General features: G+C 45.9%; 1 protein-coding gene across 1 annotated transcript in view; it reads right to left on the bottom strand.

Moving 5' to 3' along the window:
* Nucleotides 1-1,112: 1,112 nt before the first annotated feature.
* The window catches only part of ANXA13 (annexin A13), a 57,573-nt gene continuing 37,470 nt past the window's right edge, over nucleotides 1,113-21,215 (bottom strand). Inside the window, exons 5-12 of the mRNA XM_030937499.1 lie at nucleotides 18,678-18,848; nucleotides 15,980-16,013; nucleotides 15,794-15,873; nucleotides 14,009-14,077; nucleotides 13,481-13,582; nucleotides 9,109-9,184; nucleotides 4,591-4,703; nucleotides 1,113-1,299 (exon numbers count right to left, since the gene is read on the bottom strand). Coding sequence (XP_030793359.1) covers nucleotides 1,180-1,299; nucleotides 4,591-4,703; nucleotides 9,109-9,184; nucleotides 13,481-13,582; nucleotides 14,009-14,077; nucleotides 15,794-15,873; nucleotides 15,980-16,013; nucleotides 18,678-18,848 — 765 coding nt within the window. The 3' untranslated portion in view covers nucleotides 1,113-1,179. The remainder of the gene's footprint in view (nucleotides 1,300-4,590; nucleotides 4,704-9,108; nucleotides 9,185-13,480; nucleotides 13,583-14,008; nucleotides 14,078-15,793; nucleotides 15,874-15,979; nucleotides 16,014-18,677; nucleotides 18,849-21,215) is intronic.

The following is a 21,215-nucleotide window of genomic DNA, read 5'->3' as shown; positions in this document are numbered from 1 at the left end:
TTTCTCTTTCTTTCCTGCTGCCACGTAAGGTGTGCCTCTTCCCTTTCCACCATGATTATGAGTTTGCTGAGGCCTCACCAGTCCTGTGGAACTGTGAGTCACTTAAACCTCTTTTCTTTATAAATTACCCAGTCTTGGGTATGTCTTTATAGCAGTGTGAAAACGGCACTTGTAAATGAATTTAGATAGGTTACTTAATGTGTCAGTTTCCTCAACTGATAATTGGGAGTAATATTAACCTCATAGAGCTGTGGGGAGGATGAAGAATGAAATTGGGCTACTCAGTGTCAGGCACAAATAATCAGCCAATGAATGACAACTATGATTATTGGGCCAAGGTGTCCAGTTTCTCTCGACAGATCCCTCTATGTCTAGCAACAGTGGCTACAAGACTAAAGTTTTGGAACACAGAATCTATTGGTGTGGAACCAGTTCACTTCAGAGGTAGACCATCGATCTTGATCTTGTTGGCACTTTGCTCAGCTTAATTGTATTTGAAGATCAGATGAAAGACTCAAGTGGGTCAAATGTCTAGAGAATAAAAACCAGTTAAACAAGGTAGCAGATTAGGGGATTTTACCCTTAGTTACATTTTACAAAAGCAAGTGAATTGTTTCCTTATGACTAGCCTTGATTAGTGACCACTAAAAAATGTATGTTTGAATTTCACAAGTCATATATTTTCAAGACAAGAGCCCAAACTTATCAAGACAATCTTTGGAAAAGCAGTTAATGGAGGCATAATCCACAACTTTAATTAACAATGAGGCTTTCAAATTGAACACATAGAAGGAAAATTAATGAATTGTTTAATTTTGTCTTTCCTGTACCTTACTTGTGTGATGCATATTCTTCTAAACGTGCCATTACAAATGCATGGCTTTTTCATCAACTGCTGATTTCATTAGTGTTTAGAAAGCATCCGGTTACCATGCTAAAAGAAAGTGAAGAGGCAGCCCAGATGCTTGGTAAGCCAGAGTTCAAGGTGCCCTGCCCATGCATCTTAACGTTGCTGCCCTTAACTTAAACAGCTTGGCCTGGCTGCACCACTTAAGCTGCCAAGAAAGTAATCCAGGACTCTTGAGGGTTTTTGTGCAGAAGTATCATTTGCAAGTTTGATTTGGAATGTGCTCTTGACAAAGGCGGTTACATCCTGTGTTCCTATTGCCCTGGCTTGGCTCAGTGCAAGAGGGCTACTAGCAGTTTCCGGAAGTCCCCGGAAGTGTCTGAGTGAACCATGTCAGAGAGAGACTTCTGATACTTCTCCTGGAACTTTGCTTTGATCCCCTGAAGGTCTACCTGTAGAAAAAATAATAGCGGTAGAGACAAGAACATCTGTGGTGTGTTCACAAACAGTGGGCACTCTTCTACATACGTTATATTCATTTGCTCATTCATGCCTTAAAACAGCCCTTTGAGATAGGGCTTTATTTCCTATCATTATTTCCTTTATCACATTATTTCAATTTTGTGATCAGGAAAGGGAAGGCAGAGGTCAATTCCCCAAAGGTTGCAGAGGTGTCCACGTGTGTGTGTGTGTGTGTTTCACTAAAACTCTCGAATTTCTTTTCTTTCTTTCTTTCTTTTTTTTTTTTTTTGAGATGGAGTTTCATTCTTATTGCGCAGGCTGGAGTGCAATGGTGTGGTCTTGGCTCACTGCAACCTCCGCCTCCCAGGTTCAAGCGATTCTCCTGCCTCAGCCTCCTGAGTAGCTGGGATTACAGTCAACCACTGCCTGGCTATTTTTTTTTTTTTTTTTTTGTATTTTTAGTAGAGATGTGGTTTCATCATGTTGGCCAGACTGGTCTCGAACTCATGACCTCAGGTGATCCACCTGCCTCAGCTCCCAAAGTACTGGGATTACAGGCATGAGCCACCGTGCCTGGCCCTAAAACTCTTGAAATTCATACAGTTTTTACACGTTACAAAGTATTGTTTTTCTTTTGAGTTTTAAGAGTTATTTGAAAATGAATCGCCCTAAGCTAGCAGGACTGTACACAACCTGGCAGTGAGCCTGACTTGGCCTGCAGGCTGTAGTTGCTTGACACCTGGTATAAAGCTAAGAAAATTGTCAACACAGAGATGTGGAATTAAGCAATTAAGCAGTGTTTCCCTTATACCCTGATTAGCAAGGATATTAGTACCAGTCAACACAATCCAAAACACTATCAACTTGTAGGATTTATTGTGAGTGTAATTCACTGGAAGCTTGAACAACCTAGGTGCTGGAAGTGATGGTAGGACTCAGGATAAAAATAAATTCAAACATTGCTCTGCCAATAGATGTTTACAGCCCTAGCAAAGGAGGTGATACTTGTATCAGAAAAGATGTAATTCCAGGTAGAGCATAATGGATCTCATAGAAGAAGCAGAGAACTCTTTTTAACCAGGAGTCTTTCTTTTCTTTTCTCTTTTGGCTTAGACCCTTCCTTGTACTCCAGGCCCAAAAAGTGTGGCTCAGGGATCTGATTCTTTCTTCTCCTGCCCCAGTGAGTGGGCTGAGCTGAGAGAACGAAAGAAATGATCAGGATGGGAGTATGTAGGGGAGTGAGGGAGCGTTTGCAGTGGATGTTGAGCAGGTGGCCAATGCTACAGGAGACAGGTGGCGTCTGTCTCTCCCCCAGTCTGTGTGTCCCTCTGCTCCACTGCTTGGTTTCTTGCCCCGTGCTGGGGCAGGGGCAGGGGCAGGGGCAGGAAGGTGGAGGGTGGGTGGGGATGGGGTGTACAGGGCTCTGTTCTAGTGCCATGTGGCTTTGGGAGATTAGGAAATCTGGTCAAACTACTATATCTAGCTAGGCCTGAAGCCTTCTGAGGGAACTGCCCACATGTTGAGGTGGCCCAGGACGTGTGGCTGATTCTGAGATGAGATAGAGCTTCTTGGAATAAAACACTCTGTGGGCCACGCCGGGGTGATCATGGAACCCTCACAAGCCCTTTGGATGGATCCAGTCTCTCTGGGGACCTTTTGGAATCCTGGGTCTTCGTTGTGTTCAACCTGCCTCCTTTGAGTCCCTCAAGATCTCTCATCTCTCAGTGACTTTGGCGGGAGGTTGAGTTGCTAAGAGACAGAGGTACAGACAAGGCAGAAGACCTGGAGAGAAAGGAGGGAGAGGGGTTTGGAGCCATGGAGGAGAGAGGCAGAGGCATGGCAGGAGCAGAGCAGACAGACTGGCGAAGGGGAAGAGGGGAGAGAGAGAGAGACGTGGCCTTCAATAGAAAAAGACAAGTTGTGGAGGAGGAAAAAGGACGGGAGAAGAAATTCCAGGAATATAGAAATAAAAACGCAAGAACTATCTTATTGCGAAGTTATATTTAAAAACAGAGTCAGATGTTAAGTATTACGTGTTAAGAAGCCATGGATCAGAATTTGGTTTGGTGTCCCTCCCCCTTCACCTCCCCCTTCATTTAAAAACTTTTTTTTTTTTTTTGAGGGCAGATGTCTGTGGTTTTCAAGTGCTTAGTTCCACTTCATTCCCCAAGGCTTCTCCTGCTGCCGATGAAATGCCACTTCCCCTTTATTTTGTACCTCCTTCTGTCTGTGGCCCCATATCCCAAAGTGTTAGCAGTGACTTTTTTTCTTTTTTTTTTTTTGAGACCGAGTCTCGCTCTGTGACTCAGACTAGAGTGCAGTGTGGTGCCGTCTCAGCTCACTGCAACCTCCACCTTCTGGGTTCAAGCATTTCTTGTGCCTCAGCCTCTTGAGTAGCTGGGACTACAAGTATGTGCCACCATGCCCAGCTAATTTTTGTATTTTTAGTAGTGACGGGGTTTCACCATGTTGGCCAGGCTGGTCTCGAACTCCTGACCTCAGGTGATCCACCCACCTCGGCCTCCCAAAGTGCTGGGATTACAGGCGTGAGCCACTGCACCTGACCAGCTGTGGTCTTGACGGCTGCTCCCAAGCGGTTGGCTCCTCCTCTCCCTTCTCTTCCTTATACACACACATTTCCCGAGAGCAAGCACAAATTGACTTTTAGGGGGTGAAAAAACCCTTAATCTTTTTATGTATGAAGCACTGATATCCACGTGGTATATAAACAGATTTGTAGTGTTATCTCTGGTGTTAACATTCCTTGGGGAGAAGGGATGGCAATGAAGAAACACATATGTCTAAAAAGGCTCCTTACAGGAGCAATAGTTTTTAAAAAGATGGAGAACCATTGCCTTACGCTGATGTGCTTGCTTCTGCAGTGTGTTCAGTTAAGGAAAGGCCTCGCTCAGGAATTCGGAAATCATTCTCTTTTTGTCCCTGCTGCTGGCTGACCTCTTTCAAGTGTCTTTGTTTTGTCTTCCTTAACATGGAGCCGTGCATAGCTGCAGCCCCTGAGAACCGCTCAACAGGGTTGCCTCTGCACTCCTCCGTGAGCTCTCCGGAGCCACAGAGGACCAAAAAAGAAGCAACGACCATTATTGTATTTTTATAAGAAGAAACAGATTGAAGCAGAGCACAATGTCTTCTGCAAATTCTGGGGCTGTCTCTGTTTTACTTTTTCTGTAAATAGGCCCTTAATAGAAACTATTTGTTGATGACATCAGTGGTGGAAAAAAGAGAAGTTGCAGCCGCCTCTTTGGAGTCGGAGTGTGTCTTACCTCGGCCCTGGTCACGATTATGCGAATCAACGTCTCCTCATCCGTCCCCGCACCCTTCATTGACTTGTACAGACGTTCAGCAAAATAGCCCTCGCAGTCCCGGGCACATCTCACTGGGCAGGACGAAGGAAAAGAGAATGTGAGGCTTTCACATTTTGTGGAATGACCTGGGGACCCCCCTAAGTGTCACCTGGCTGCCCTTTGAACTGACTGGATGGTGAGGCAGAGGTTTGAAAGGAGCTGACTTGACACTGTTGTGAAATGAGATTCAGAAGATTCCCTGGTCAGAGCACCTGGAAACTTCAGGCAGAGCTCCTTCCCTGTCCCCTGAAGACCCTCTAGAGGAAAGCTGTGGCATCCTCAGGCCCTCCTGGCCACATCCATTATTCTTATTATTTCCCAGCAGAAATAACTTCCTATCGAAGTGAAATCTCTGATGCTGTCATAGGGTTCTGAAGGGAAACAGATTGGCCAGCAACCTTCTGGAATAAAACTTCATCATCTTGACAAAGTATCCAGTTGGACAGCCGCCCGCTCTCCTATGCTCAACAACCTCCCTACCCTTTGTTTTTCCTCACTGGGTTTGTTTTGTAAGCCTCATCTCTGAACCTATTCCAGGTTCCCCACGAACTTTTGGTTTGCAATCTGGGATGTGGACTTGATGAAATGTTTGATCCTTTTTAAAGATCACTTTCCTACGATGCTGCTATTTGCTCTTTCCTGGCCTCCCCTTGCCTTCCAGCTTTGATCTGTCCACAGCTTAATGAAGCATGGTCTCTATTCATCAAGCAGGTGATAGGGTGCATCTCTTCTCCTGGGAATAAATCATTCCTTCCCCTCCTCCCAGGCTCACATGGATCCATCATGACTAACACGTTAGAGGAAAAAAAAAATTGCCCTTTAGGCTGTTAACATTTCTCTAGAACACTTGATGATGTTAGTGATTAACAGTAAGTGATTGGCATAAATGTGGAATGTGCAACCTTACTGTGTCCCGTAATGGGGCTGTTGTTGTCTAGGGGACCATCAGTGTGATTGATGCTTATAAGCAGGGGAGAGGAGCAGAGTTCGGGAAGCAGAGTCTGGGTTGGGAACCAGTCTCCTTTTACAGGCCATGTGGCAGCTGCCACAGTTTCAATGGAAAAGAAAATCACACTGAAAAAGAAACAATGTCTGGCCTCTTTCCCCTGAGAACAACCCAAAAGCTGCTGGATTGGTGGTTCAGGGGAAACTTGCACGCTACTTTGGGGAGTAGCATATTCGAGACTCACTGTGGTCCCCAGACAATTTGAGCTAGCGAGCACCACAAAGGTTTCCTGAAAATCCTCTTCTGTACAGTGCGATTTGATGCGGGGATCATTGTCTGCCTGAAGTCACTGTGTTCCGCTCATGCACAGGGGTCTTCTCCCTTAACATTCCTTCTACCTGCTTTTTGGGAAGAAAACTCTCAACATTTCTCCTGTCTATAATCTATGCTTGGGGAACAACCTCTGTTGTTAGCAGCAGCAGGAATCCCTCAAAAGGCTGGGCAGGGATAGCCAGAGAAGATGTGGATAAAATTCTTCATTGCAGCCAGGCACGGTGGCTCACACCTGTAATCCCAGCACTTTGGGAGGCCAAGGCCGGTGGATCACTTGAGGTCAGGAGTTCGAGACCAGCCTGGCCAACATGGTGGAACTCCGTCTCTACTAATAACATAAAAATTAGCCAGGCGTGGTAATCCCAGCTACTTGGGAGGCTGAGGCATGAGAATCGCTTGAACCCAGGAGACAGAGGTTGCAGTAAGCTAAGATTGCGCCACTGCACTCTAGCCTGGGTGACAGAGTGAAACTATGTCTTGAGAGAAGAAAGAAAGAGAGAAAGAAAGAAAGAAAGAAAGAAAGAAAGAAAGAAAGAAAGAAAGAAAGAAAGAAAGAAAGAAAGAAAGAAAGAAAGAAAGAAAGAAAGAAAGAAAGAGGGAGGAAGGGAGGGAGGGAGGGAGGAAGGAAGAAAGGAGGGAGGGAGGGAAGGAAGGAAGGAAGGAAGGAAGGAAGGAAGAAAAGGAAAGGAAAGAAAAGAAAGAAAGAAAGAAAGAGAAAGAAAGAAAGAGAAAGAAAGAAAGAAAGAGAAAGAAAGAGAAAGAAAGAAAGAGAAAGAAGGAAAAAGAGAGACTCTTCACAGCAAGTGGCAGCAAGGGCAGCCAGTCCGGTGCTCTGTATCTTGCTCTCCTTTGCCTTCACAGCAAGTTCCTGAACTTCAGTGAGTATAACACAGTCACTTGGACAGTTTGTAAAAGTGTGGCTTCCCAGGCTCCCTTCCTGGAGGTTCTCAAAGGGAACCTGGAGTCAGGCCCAGGAACCTGCATTGTAACAGGTGATTCTGAGGCAGGGGGTCCATGGACCTCACTTTGAGAAATGCTGCTCCAGAGGCTGCATGTGGTGGGAGCCATTTGACCTCAGCTCCCTGCTCCTAGACGTTAGTCATAAATTGGCATCGCTATCAGTTAGGTGGGAGTGGGGTGGGAAGTGTCTAGAAAATAGTCATGGAGCCGTATTCTGTTATTTGTGTGCTTATTCTCAAGGTCTCTTCTAATCACATTGGCCTTTGCTACCACTGGAGTACAGCCCATTCTTAGAGTGTGTCCCCCAACCCCAGGGACTTGGCTTTTCCTTCATCCGTACCCTCTTTGCTCTTTGTTTTTATCTTTATCTTTAGCTTAATCTGTGGATTTGTACCCACCAGCTTAAAATCCACCATGAGTTCTTCTTAAGAGCAAGAACTGGCCTTATTTACCTCTTATCCCCACACCCAGTGCAAACCCTGGGCCCAGGCTGGTGTTGAGTAAATGTTAAATCATTGAATAGTTGTAATACCATCTTCTGACTACACTCTGTTGTTTTCCCGATTTTCACACCGCAAGTACAACAAGCAAGGACACAGAGCCTCAGAACTGGGCCATGAGTAGATCCCATTATCTACTCAAGACTCTTCTTAATTATGCCTAGTGTTCCATTATTGGAATACTAAGCATGTGGGAGTTATTTATATCCTACTGCTCAAGGTCATCGCCAAGGTCTGAATTTTTCACACATGTCTGCAATTCAAAAAGTTGCAACCTCCGGCATAAATGGCTTAAGGCCCTAAGCACAGTCACTTATACCAGGGCTCGTGTATATACCCTGTATGGGTCATGAGTAACACCAAAGATTTTTAGGCCTCCGGATATCACAGCAGAGGTCTTGCTCATTGAATGCAAAATAAGGATGGATTAAAAAAAAATCAATTGCTGACATTGTTCAAAAAAACCCCAAAGAAACCAAACAAAAGAGTTTGGCAACTGGAGCACATTTTTTAACTTCCAGGGCTGCTTATTTGGTTCTTCCTCTTCAGAGGACAGGTCTCTCCATTGCCCCTGCCATTTGGGTTGGTGCCCTGGATTCCTCACCACAGGAGTGTGGACAATGGACAATGCCTTCATTCCAGGGCTTGCAGAAAGAAAGAAGGAGTCTGCCAGACACAGCTCCATGCCCATCTCTCTGCTATTTCCTGCCTTTGGGCAACACCTGGAGAGGAGGTCCTGGGGTTTGGTTGGCACGATCAAGATCTGATCTCCCTCCCCTCTCTTTCCAAACAAACTTCATTCTTTGAAAACACTGAAAGGAACCAAATGGAAAAGGAAACCTGTGAGCCATCAGGCTGCCTGAAACTGGATAACGGTCCTAGGTTGTTGACAGGTGCGCTCAGGGACCCCTGGTGTTAGTGGGTGATATGGTGTGGCTGTGTCCCCACCCAAATCTCATCTTGAATTATAGCTCCCACAATTCCTGCCTGTTGTGGGAGGGACCCAGTGGGAGATAATTCAATCATGCGGGTGGTTTCCCCTCATACTGTTCTCACGTTAGTGAATAAGTTTCACGAGATTTGATGATTTTATAAGGAGTTTCCCCTTTCGCTTGGGTCTTATTCTGCCTAGTCTGCCACCTTGTAAGATGTGCCTTCCATCTTCCACCATGATTGTGAGGCCGCCCCAGGCACGTGGAACTGTGAGTCCATTAAACTTCTTTTTCTTTATAAATTACCCCGTCTTGGGTATGTCTTTATCAGCAGCATGAAAACGGACTAATACAGCAGGACTGCAATGGATGCTGTGGTGTGCCACTCAGATGCCTATTCAGGATCAAGACAGTCATTCACAGCTGAGTCCCTCCCCAGGAATCTCCCTCCAAGGGAGAGAGCTGGCTTGCCCCAAGTTGCGCATGCTCCCCTGGTACAGCTAGTGTTACATGACTGGTTGATGTGGGGGTGCAAAAGCCTGGTCCCTTTGCTCCACTTTGGACATCCCAGCTTCCGAGCTTCCTGTGGGATCAGCAATGCCCTTGTTGCAACTACATCACAGTCACTCTCTCTCTTGCTCAGTGCTGCTTAGATGTGTTGACCCCCAAAAGCTATTCCCTCAAATCTTCCTACACACAAACGTCTGTCTGAGTCTGGTTCCAGGCAGCCCAACCTAAGACAAGAACTCTCCGAACTTTACTTTACCGAGAGTTAAATAGGCCTTCTGCAAATCGCCTGATGTTTCTTCTTCAATGGCTTCTTCTATGTCTTTGCCAATGAGCTGCAGAGAAAACCAAAATCAGCTGTTATTCCAGGTTTGCCTTTGACCTTGGTACTCTTGGGGTTGTTCCTCTACAAAAAGCACTAAATTTTTCCAGATTTATTCCTATGGTTTCAGGGAACGCCTATCCCGACTCTTGCCTTGTAGGATCGGGGTGTTTGCCATCCATTCGAGAGGGGGCTGTCATTGCTGAGGAGTCAGTCTAGATTTGACTCCTAATGGATTTGACCCCTAATGGATTTGACCTTAGTTAGTGCCACTCCCTCAACCTCAATGTCCTCATCTGTAAAATTTGGGAGTGGAGAAACAATTAATGTATACTATAATCATAGATTTTTTTTTTTAACATTGATGTGTAGTTTAGTTCCCATGTGTTTTTTACCCTTTCCAGTTTCAATTTCCCAGGAGGCTGTGGTTATGATCATCTGACATGCACCTCCATCCTCTCCCTTGTCTTGGGACCAGGGACTTAGTCACAGTTTGAGTGAAATAAGTAGGGATGGTGAAGTTCATGATAACAACTTGATCTAAAGTTCCGAGAGGGTGGGTCTGCAAGAGCTGGAAGCCGACGGTGGGGGGACGGGGAGGAGGGGTGGCTGACCACATCAAAATGCCACTTGTCTTCACTCTGGGGTGATTCCAAATAATCCTATATTCACCACTGGCTCACATATCGCTCTGCACAGCATTACACATTAGGTTTCTTTCTAAATATTTACAGAAGCTGAAGTTCAGAGTAAATTGTGACTATCCTTAACACAAATACTGCCCGGGCCAAGCTCAGGGCAGGCACATAAAGAGAAAGGAGAATGCTTTGCTGGGTTTGGGGAAATGCAATTGCGCATTACAAATACTGAAACTTCTTTCTTAGAAATTATCTTTTGAGGATATGACACAATTGATTCTATAAATAATTGGGGACTTTGAGTATGCACCAGTGGAGTTTATGTGGTTTATTTTGAAAACACAGGTAAACAAAATGTTCTTTGTGATGTAAGCACAATATATGTCGGGGGAGGAACTGTGTCCAGATTGAATGAAACCCTGTTGCTTGATCTCCTAGTCATTGTTTGCGTATCTGGAGGCCTTGGTGTGTGGCAATAGAAACCAGATTAGAAGAGTGGGGGAACTGTCCCTTCCTTAGCTGCCCCCAGTCTTTCTTGGGTTTGATGTGGGAGTCATTATTTTGGAAGGGACTGGTATCCCTTTCCCAGAAACAAGGTTCTTGTTCTGTAGACTGAGATCATACTTCAAGAGAACATTTTGTTCACACAGGTCTTGTTTACTTTAAAAAATCCTCACATTAAACCATTTTCCATTTCTATTGTTAATACCAGGCTAGAACAGGGATTTTAAATTTTCTGTAGAATCTCAACCTACAAAACAGATGAAAGCAGAAAGCAGAGCTGTGCTGGGAGGCAGGAGGGGGCTTCTTTCCCTAGCCATTGGCATCAATACCACGTTTTTGCCCTCTCAGGTTTTTTCCTTGCACAACTCCAGGAGGTGCTATTCACACACTACAACAAGAAGGTACTGCCCTGTCTCCTTCCTGCCCCACCCCACTCCTGGTAGCTGCTGAGGCATCTCTGTGGGACACAATCTGAAACAATGGTCTGGCCCAAGCTGTTGGGACTGTACTTTGGATACTTCTCATTTCAGCTACTGCAACATGATTCTTAGGGGCTCTTCGTACAGAAGCAGGTTTTCTGATCTCAATAGAAAAATACATTATGAGGGTAGATTCCAAACAAGTCTCTAAGACTCTAGTTAAACAGGCAGCAATGCCTGCAGGGAGGTTATTAGAGGAGCAGTGGAGACATTTCTTTCTTTGAAAATCGGTTTCCCCAAATGGACAGCAGCTGACAGCAGAGCCCTCTGCGCTCTGGCACTGACGATAGAGTTAGAGGGCTGAAGCCTCTGGCGTGGAATGGGGAACATGTACAGGGGAGGGGCAAAGCATGAGGCACGCAGTGGGGAGGCAGCAAAGTGGGATATGGGTATGCGTACCTACCATTTATGCTGAGCACTGTTTGGGGACTTTACTTTGGCTTTATAGCTATATAAGTCTCTCATATTTGGTAACATTGGAGACTGTAATGTAATCCTGCATGATGCAGCAGTTTGGGAAACTCTATTGCTTGGCCTGGGATTGCTAGGAGTGTCAGAAGTTAAGACTCAGGCTTACAGCATAAATAAATGGCAAAACCTTGAGTTTTTGTGCTAAAAATTAAAATTCAACCCTAAGCCAGGATGACTCATGCTACATAAGAAACTGCAGTGATCTCAGACTAGCATCTCTGTGCTTTTGGTCAGAAGCCATCAGAAAACTCATAGAACCAGGGTCTAAGAGCAGGCTGAACTCTAAAAGCATCAGCAATAAATATCAAGAATGACGCTTGAGCAGGGCTTTTGAAATGGATGAATAGATAGCATTTTAGAGCTGGTTTCATGTAAATAATCATCAAATCCATAGATTACCTTATTGTACATGTAAGCTTTAGCTCTGATTTTTGGCACCGTTTGTTCACCCAGGGAGATTTCTGACAATTGCTAATGTTCATTGAACGCCTACTGCATGCCAGGTACTAAGTGCCTATTTCCGTTAACTCATTTAATCCTTATGAACCCGATGAAGTAGGTACTATTATCCCTATTTTACAGTTTGGGAAACCGAGGCACAGAACCCTTAATAACTTGCACAAGGACATACGGCTGTAGCCTAAAGCTGACTTCTTAAACTGTATACAGTCAAACAAATCACCTGGAACACCTGCTCTAACACAGATGGTCAGACCCCAGCCCCGGGGAAGCTGATTCAGTAGGTCTGGTGGGGACTGAGAATTATCAATTAAAACAAATTCTCAAGTGATGCTGATGCTGCTGTTTCAGGATCAACTTTGAGATATTAGCCTGGAGACTGTACTTTCAGGTAGACAGTCATACACACACACACACACACACACACACACACACACACACACACACACACGTACCCAGAAACTCCATCTGTGGGCCCCGTAGTGTGGGAAGAGGATCTCAGTCACAGAGAAGTCCTCCAGCTCAGAGGCTACACAGCTCCAGGAACAGAGACCAGGGGAGTGCAGGGTCGGCTGTCTTTGATCATGACTCTGGGCACGTTTTGAAAGGAGTGGGCCCTAAAGGTTTATATACAGTCATGATAAAATTCCAAAGCTTTATTGTCTTTTTATCTGCTGGCAACACATAGGAAATGCTATTTGGAATGAGGAGCAGCCAGCTTCAGCTGAGGTAGGAGCTCAGGTCGGGGATTCTTGGAGTTCTCATCCACTCTCTGCTACCGACTTGCTGTGTGGTCCTGATAAGTTACAGATGGTTCCTCACTCAACAGACTTTCCTTGTCCAGCAGTTGTGGGTCACAATAGCTGTTCAGCCTACATTACAGTTATGGTGTTGTTGTGAAATTGAATGAGACACAGAACATAGAAGTGCTTTGAACAGGTAAAAGCCCTCTACACATATAAAATAGGATGCCAAAAAAAAAAAAAAAATTCTGATATTCCACTCCAGGCGTTTTGCAAGTAAAGACTGCTTTTCAAGGAAGAACTTACTGCTAAGGGCCTTGAAATAACTAACTCACCTTGTGAGCTTAAATTTATCCTGGGATGAAAATACAATGTATGTGCATCTTTTCAGGAGCCTATCTTTGAGGTACATCATATCTGTCTTGAGAATGGTAGGCACTGTTAGCCAACTGTAAACTGGAGTAATAATAGCAAACGTTAGTATGCTTGCCACATGCCAGCTACTATTCTGAGTCTTTATCTTATTTAACCTTAAAATCACTCTGGGGGTGTGAAGATGATGTTCATGGTCCCTGTTCTACAAAAGAGGATGGAGAGATTTGGTCACTTGCCAGTGGTAGACCCAGGATTTGCACCTGGGCTCTTGGACTCTAAAGCTTTGCCGCTGAATGGGACACTTGCTTCCCTGGGCTCTGCTGTGCAGCCAGTTTCCAGCCTGGGTACTACATCTGGGTCTGGACGATTCTTTGTGGTGGGCTGTCTTGTGCACTGCAGGCTGTTGAGCAGCATCCCAAGCCTCTGTTCACTCGATGCCAGGACCACTACCCCCAACTATGACAACTCCAAATAATTCTAGACATTACCAAATATTCTCTGAGTAGGAAAATCACCTCCAATTGAGAACCACTGTTGTAAAGGTTCTTTACAATTCCTTATTGCAGATCTTGGCTTCTTTTGGAAATAATTTAAGACACTTTCAGAGTGAACTCTTTTGCCCTAATACTTTATGACTTACAATTTGATAGGCTTGAAAGGTGGCTTGTAACTGCTTGTAGCTCCTCTTGGCCAAGACTTCATTGAAGGCAAGCTCATCAGTGCCCCAGCGGCCTTCCCCTGCCTCAAGGGTCAAATACAAACACTTTGAAAAAGGCTTTTGTGAAAAGACTGATTATACAGTGCCCTGACCAGGCCTCACTTACAGGAAATTATAAACTATGCATTGAACAGAAGTCAAATGGACTAAGCACTTTCAGCTTCCAACCCACAAATGTATTTCACATACTTATTTATATTGTTTATACCATTCTTTGTTCCAAAATGGATCTGATGTGGTCAACCCCAGAGTATAAGAATAGGAAGCATTCATTTAGATTCATGGAGACTATATATGTGATCTATAAAGAGATAAGCATATCTTTGTTTCTTAAAGGTCATACTTATTTCCCAAGTAACTCCTCTTTGCATGAAATAAACATTTGTTGAAAATAATGCTAATAAATTAAAGAAAAAGAATTTGCAGAGACTGGCATGTCTGCACACATACATCATACAGATCTTTGGCATCCTGACCAGCTAGATCTTTGTCCACGTCATCTCCTTCATTGCGATTAGCCTAGAAAAATTGACACATTGTTATTAACTTGCATTCCTGCTTGACCACAGAAAACAAAAGGACAAAGTCCTGGAGAAAGAGGTGAGTTCTTTCTCAGCTCAGCTCAGGTCAGCCTGGCAAGGAGGCAACACCGCTCTTTGCTGCCATCTTTTGGGCACAATGGATAAACAGAGTAGCTTCTGTGGTAACACTTGGTTTTATCTTTTTTTTTTTTTTTAATGGAAACCAGACTCACCCACAAACCCCACTGACCTCTGAGCAGACTGAGAGCGATCTCTGATTTTCCCTAGAGTGAGTCCATTGGAAGCAAGTCCTCTTCATTTCAAAATATCAGATTTCACCACTCAAGGTACCAGTGCTAAAGAACCCTGAGAGTTGGTCATGGAAGTCTAACCCGAGCCCTTTGTGGTGGGCAGAATTCTAAGATGACCCAGTGGTCCACATCCTTGTATAATCCCCTTCCCTTGAGTGTGGGTGAGAGCTATGAATGTGAGGAGATGTCACTCCTGTGATTGTGTTATATTCAATGGCAAAGGGGAATTTTGCAGATATAATTCAGGTCTCCAATCAGCTGAGTTTACCAAGAGGGAGATTATCCTTGGTCAGCCTGACCCAATCAAGTGAGATCTTCTTAAAAGGTCAGAGATGGAAGAAGTCAGAGAGATGAGCTGCTGCTGGACTGAAAGAAACCAAACAGCCATGTGGTACACTGCCCTGGGAGACGGTGTGGAAGGGAGCTGCTGGCAGTCTCCAGGAGCTGATAGTAGCTTCTGCTCAACAGCAAGAAAATGGGGACATCGAACACAGCCATAAGGAAATGAATTCTGCCAACAATTAATGAGTTTGGAAGAAGACTCTGAGCCTCAGATGAGACGGCAGCCGTGGGCGACACCTTGATTTCAGCCTGTTGAGAACGTGACCAAAGCGAACCCAAATATTCCTCAGCTGGATCTCCAAGGTACTACTTGGACTCCTAACGCATGGAAACTGTGAGATGATAGATCTATGTTGTTTTGAGGTGCTAAGTTTGTGGCGATGTGTTCTGCAGCAAGAGAAAACGTAAGCACCCTTCCTGCTGCACTGGAAGCCTCTCCTGTTCTCTGCTGTCAGTGTATCCCATTGGGAGAAACCAAACAGAGAAAATGCACAGAGCTCATAAAGGTGGTTGTGTCCATGAGAATACAGATGTGTCTGTGTAGAGGTCCTGGGGGGACTGTGTCCCAGCAGGGCCAATTCTGAAAGCCCTGATGTCCTGGCTGAGTTTCTTGTGGTAGTTCTTACAGGCCCAGGATCCAGCGAATGCTGGAAGTCATTGCGGAGTTGTGTTGTGGAAGTGGCCTACTTGGGGTCAGCTGGTCTGGTTCTTGCTTCTGGGCTGTCTCTTACTGGCTGCATGAACCTGGGCAGGTTACCCACCCTCTCATGGCCTACATTTGCTCATTGGCAAAATGACAAGTGATGCTTAATGAGCTGATTCATTTACAAAGAGGGATTGTAAACTGCCAATGACTAGGCAGATTGTTTATATGGAAGTAATCCCAAGTGAATATAATTTCACCAGAGCTGGGCTGATGGAGCATGTGTTGATGATCCCTCGATAACATTTTTAATATAAGAAAGAAATGTTTATCTACGTTACCCTTTTTCGTCATGGTGCCATGTTGCCAAGGATTCTTTCCTAAGATGGTAAAACAGGTGTTACCTCTTTACTCTCACCTGTAGCAGGGACACCAGGATTTTTTTTAGGTTTCCACTTGTATCACCTTTGACATCGGATTCGAGGCTCCTGTCAAATACTTCGACAGAAGTAAAAAAGGTGGGAAGAAAGCAGATGATTTAGTTTCCCAGAGGTATTTTGAAAGAAACATACTTTATTCAAAGCCAGGATGAAATGTCACTTACGCCTTTGGTAGGCCTCTTTGATGGCGATGATTTCCTAGGAAAGGTAATTAAAAAAAATAAATACTCCAAGGAGGGATTAATCAATAAAAGACACAGAGATACAGAGAGAAGAGGCGTGAGACCATGTCTGGACACAGGGTGCCTTCAAGACTTCCTCTTAAGATGGTCATCCCTATAGGCCTAGGGCGTACGCCTGGAGCGAGTCCCTGGGGATGTGAGCCCCCCACCCCACACCCTCTGCAAACATCTCAAACACACAAGTAACAAATGCATACATTCTCCTTCTTTCAAAGTGAGCAGTTTACAGCCAGGCTGACACTGTCTTTCACCACCTCCTCACCGGGTCTCACTCTCTCTTCCCCACTCAGGTAACCCATGTTAGAAGCTCAGTGTGTATCAGAAAGATACACAGATTTTTTTTTTTTTTTGCATTTGTATATATATGCGCTACTGAAAACAGAATTGTATAGGTGTCATGTATTTAGCAGGTGGAATACTGTACCTATGATTCTTTGACTTAGTTTTTCTCTCAATAACAATATCCTGGAGATCCAGCTATGCTTGTACATGGATAGCCACCTAGAATTTTTTAAAGGGACACACAATATTCCATGCTACAATAAGCTATGGTTTACTCAGCCAACCTCATATTGACGGACGCTTAGGTCATTTCCAAGTTTTCTCTTCTTCAAACAAGGCTTCATTCAGTAACAAACTGGCTGCGTGCAGGAGTGCTAGTTTCTCTCAAGGGTGTGTTCTTGGAGGAACTGCTTTATATTTCAATGTCTAGTGCCAAGGGGTGCACCTCAGGAGCTGCCTCAGTTTACACTTGAACCAGCAGCATGTAAGAGCAGGCTTCCTGCCCCGTCCCCGCCCCCACCCCCAGCCCCGACCAAGCTGGTTAAAATGAAAGCAGTGGGTGGTGATTGGGAGAAGGTGGTGATGGGGAGAAAGTGGTGGGGAGCCTCGCTGCTGCACTCCTGGGCGGGAGGGAGGGGCAGGCCAGGTGCTGGGGGAGGCTGATCACTTGTGCTTGTGTAGCTCCCTCCCTTTTCTCCTTCCAGTCCATGACCAGGAGCTGCCTGAACCTGGCACCTGCTCTCTGCAGGTTTTTCTTCTCATCCCATCAGATCTATTTGACTGATCAATTGGTCTTGCTTATTGGTTGAAGCCAGGACCTTAGGAAAAGCTATGGTCACATAAGATTAGAAAAATATATATGAATGTATTTTTGAGACGAAGTCTCCCTCTGTCACTCAGGCTGGAGTGCAGTGGCACAATCTCGGCTCACTGCAACCTCTGCCTCCCGGGTTCAAGTGATCCTCCTGCCTCAGCCTCTCAAGTAGCTGGGACTACAGATGCATGGCACCACATCTGGCTAATTTTTGTATTTTCAGTAGAGACGAGATTTCATCATGCTGGCCAGGCTGGTCTCAAACTCCGCCTGACCTCAAGTGATCCGCCTGCCTCGGCCTCCCAAAGTGCTGAGATTACAGTCATGAGCCACTGTACCTGGCCTGAAAAATACTATTAAAATTAACCTTTTCACAAAGGCAGGTGCTGACTGCCCTAGTGTTGGCTGCCTCCCTGCTGGGACCTTGGTGCTTCTGGGAAGGGTAGATGCTGAGTGGGGGAAGTTGTGTGCCTCTTGGCCTCAACTCCCACTCCTGGGGGGGCCTGTGCTAACCCTCCTCAAAAGCACCATCCCAACCTGAGACTCTTTGAAATGGAGGATTTTTATTATCTTGTGGGGAGAAAAGAAATCCAGGGATGCTCCGGAAAAGGTTTGCAGCGGTAGCCTGGACCCTGGTGGCACTTCGGGAAAAGCGGCTGAGCAGCGTGAACGGGGCCCAGCACCCAGGCCTTCTCCAGCCATTTTTGTGTCAGGGCACTGTTCGCATTTTGCCTGCTGTCTGCTCCAACCTCTGCTTCTATTTCCTGCTGAGAGGCCTCAAGAATGTTGGGCTTCTCTGGCACTTTCCTTGCTGGGCTGCCGCATTCTGCTGTCATGTATGGTTACTGAAGAGGGAGGGGTCTCTCCTATGAATTATTTGTGAACCCTCTTGACTCTTGATGTGTCCCTTGGTTCTCCTGGCTTCTGGAGCCAGAGACAAATAGTTCTCCCCTGTGCCTCAACAAATGCTCTCTTCAGCCCCTGCAAAGGTGGCATGTGCCTGAGGGATATCCCTCTGTCTGATGACAGAAGGACACACAATCCTTCAGGGTAGTGCTGGCAGCCACTGAGGTGTTCACTGGCATCCCCCAGCACCACTCACCTCTCTTCCTCATTATAGTCTCTTTTGTACCCTATGCTAGCTGACCGCCATGGCCCAGGCAGCAGCACAGACATGCTTGTGCTGCTTGTTGATTTTTCATGTCGGAAGAGCCACAAAGTCAGGCTGGGTGGGGGAAAGTAGAATTGTGCCTCCTGCATATAAAAGCACCCATTTAGAAAAGAAGAAACTTGCTGGACACAGCTCTTCTGGAAAGATCTATTCTGTCAAGGGGCAGCAACACCAAGACTGACCTCTGGAAGACTGGAAGAGATGTCCTCCCACATGGACCAAGCACACATTATGTCTCCCCAAACACCTGCTCACTCCATGGATAGCTTGCTGGGACGTAGGGTCCCTTCTGGGGTCTGCAACCGTCTCTACCAGGTGTGTGATGCTCCCCTGTGGGCTCAGCTGGGACTGACCTTATTGGTCCTCGTGCACAGGACCTCAATGAGCACGGACTCATCTGTACCCAGACCCTTCATAGCCTTCTGCAGCTGCCGGGCAGCGTACTCGCTGGGGCGGTCCAGAAGGGCCAACGCTGTCTTCTTGAAGTTTCCACTCAGCTCACTCTTGAGTACTTCCTCCAGCTCCTGGCAGAAGACAGTGAGAGACCTGCTGGGAATGGCCCAGGAGGAGAGGGGCAGGTGTCTGCTTGCACTATTGCAAGTGCTCATGGTTGACAAGAAAGGTGCTGTGGACATGAATTCTGCCAACCTACAACCTGCTGAGAACATGCACCCTGCTGAGAACCCGCAACCTGCTGAGAACATGCACCCTGCTGAGAACCCACAACCTGCTGAGAACATGCAACCTGCTGAGAACCCGCAACCTGCTGAGAACATGCAACCTGCTGAGAACCCACAACCTGCTGAGAACACGCAACCTGCTGAGAACATGCAACCTGCTGAGAACCCGCAACCTGCTGAGAACATGTAACCTGCTGAGAACCCGCAACCTGCTGAGAACATGCAACCTGCTGAGAACCTGCAACCTGCTGAGAACATGCAACCTGCTGAGAACATGCAACCTGCTGAGAACATGCAACCTGCTGAGAACATGCAACCTGCTGAGAACCTGCAACCTGCTGAGAACATGTAACCTGCTGAGAACCTGCAACCTGCTGAGAACCTGCAACCTGCTGAGAACATGCAACCTGCTGAGAACATGCACCCTGCTGAGAACATGCAACCTGCTCTCAGCTGCCCAACCACCTTCCCCCAGGGCGGGCAGAGAGGAGCTCCCTGCTCAGGGCTGGAGACCTCGCTGATGAATCACAATAACAACAGTATCTGCAAAACATTTGAGGGCTCAGAGAGCTTTTTCAGCCAGTCCTCAAGATCGCTGAAAAACCCTCAAGATCTGTTGTACCTGAGAAGATGAAGCATTTTCCCCAAATATTCAGCTAGGAAGGACTGAAATACAGGGCTGTTATCTCTAGGACCGGAGAATTTGTCATCTAAATCGGGATGCTTTTCAGTGTGGAAGGGGGCACTATTAGCAATTGCAGAGGACAACAGGAATAAAGAGGATTGTCATGCGAAGACTGACAGCCTATATCGTCACTTCAGTTATCTCACTAAATCCTGGAAGGGACACACGTGAGGAAGAATGCAGGTGTGTAGAAGGCGAAGTACATGGAATTCTTACTGGCATCTGTTTTTTCTTTTTTTGAGACAGGGTCTCACTCTGTCACCCAGGCTGGAGTGCAGTGGTGCAATCATGGCTCACTGCAGCCTCGACCTCCCGGGCTCAGATGATCCTCCCATCTCAGCCTCCTAAAGTGCTGGGATTATAGGCGTGAGCCACCATGACCCCCAGCCTGGCATCTATTCTGACAAGCACTTGTCTTCCTTTTTTCTTTGAGCACCCTCTTTTTACAAGAGAACTAACTACCTTCTCCCTGCCTACCTCTGACAATGTGGTTTAACAGGATAAATGGTCAAGGATGGGCATCAGCCTACCTAGAGTAGTTAATGCCCCAACTTAAACCAAAGACCTTCACATGGAGCGACAGCCTAGGATAGCTCAGATTGGAGGCCCATAGGCCAGCTGGCATTTCAAGGACACGAACTATAGCATAGGGTGGGCAGCTCCCCAGCAATGTGGTATGATGGCAAGGAACACAGCCACGGCAGCTCTGTGACCTTGGAAATGTACTTAATTCCACCAGCTGTCAGTTTTCAGCTCCAGAAAATGGAGACAGTACAAGACTGACCTCGCAGGGTTATTCGGAGAATTAAATGTGACAATCCTTGTCGATACTGAGCATAGTGCTTGACATATTTTAAATGGTCAACAAATGCTTATTATCATTAATCTCCCATGCTGAAAAAATTTTCTAAGAGGAGGGAAATAGACTATTTCTCAAATGAAGCTCTGAGCTTTTGGCCTGGGAGAAAAACCTGGAATATTTTTGTTCAAAGCCCTGGGATCTGCAGTCCTACAAGGGGGCTGTAATATTATGCTTCTGCCCCACAGTGGCTGCTCCAGCCAACACTGCATCTTGTGAAGGCAGGTCTGTGGTCAGTACTCTATGGTATGGAGTCACCTAAAAATTGGAAATATATTTTCAGGCCAGGTAGGCATGATATACAGCTGCAGAGAAGAAAAATCCCAGCTTCCCACTCTTACAAGCCGAAGGCGTCACAACAAATCCTTGTGTGTTTACATTCTGTCTGGACAGAGTAGCAGGCTCGGGATAGCTCAGCTCTACTCCTGGTTTTCCTGCTAACTCTGTGTTACCATGGGATGTTTATTCTCTTTGGAGGTCAACTGACATGGGGCTGAGATTGGATCCTATCTAACATCTTCTAGCTTTGTGATGTTGGGATTCTAGATCATCTCTTTGGCAGTCTCAGCTCTCTGAAACACAGCTGAGACCAGAAAGTAAGCAAATGATTGGCAAATGAAGTATCACGAAGTTTTGTGCTAGAACATGCCCATTTAAGTTTTAACAG

Source organism: Rhinopithecus roxellana, chromosome 9 (assembly GCF_007565055.1).
Source record: "Rhinopithecus roxellana isolate Shanxi Qingling chromosome 9, ASM756505v1, whole genome shotgun sequence".
Classification (NCBI taxonomy): domain Eukaryota; kingdom Metazoa; phylum Chordata; class Mammalia; order Primates; family Cercopithecidae; genus Rhinopithecus; species Rhinopithecus roxellana.
Note: the sequence above shows the minus strand (reverse complement) of the source record. Positions and strands in the feature narration are given on the sequence as shown.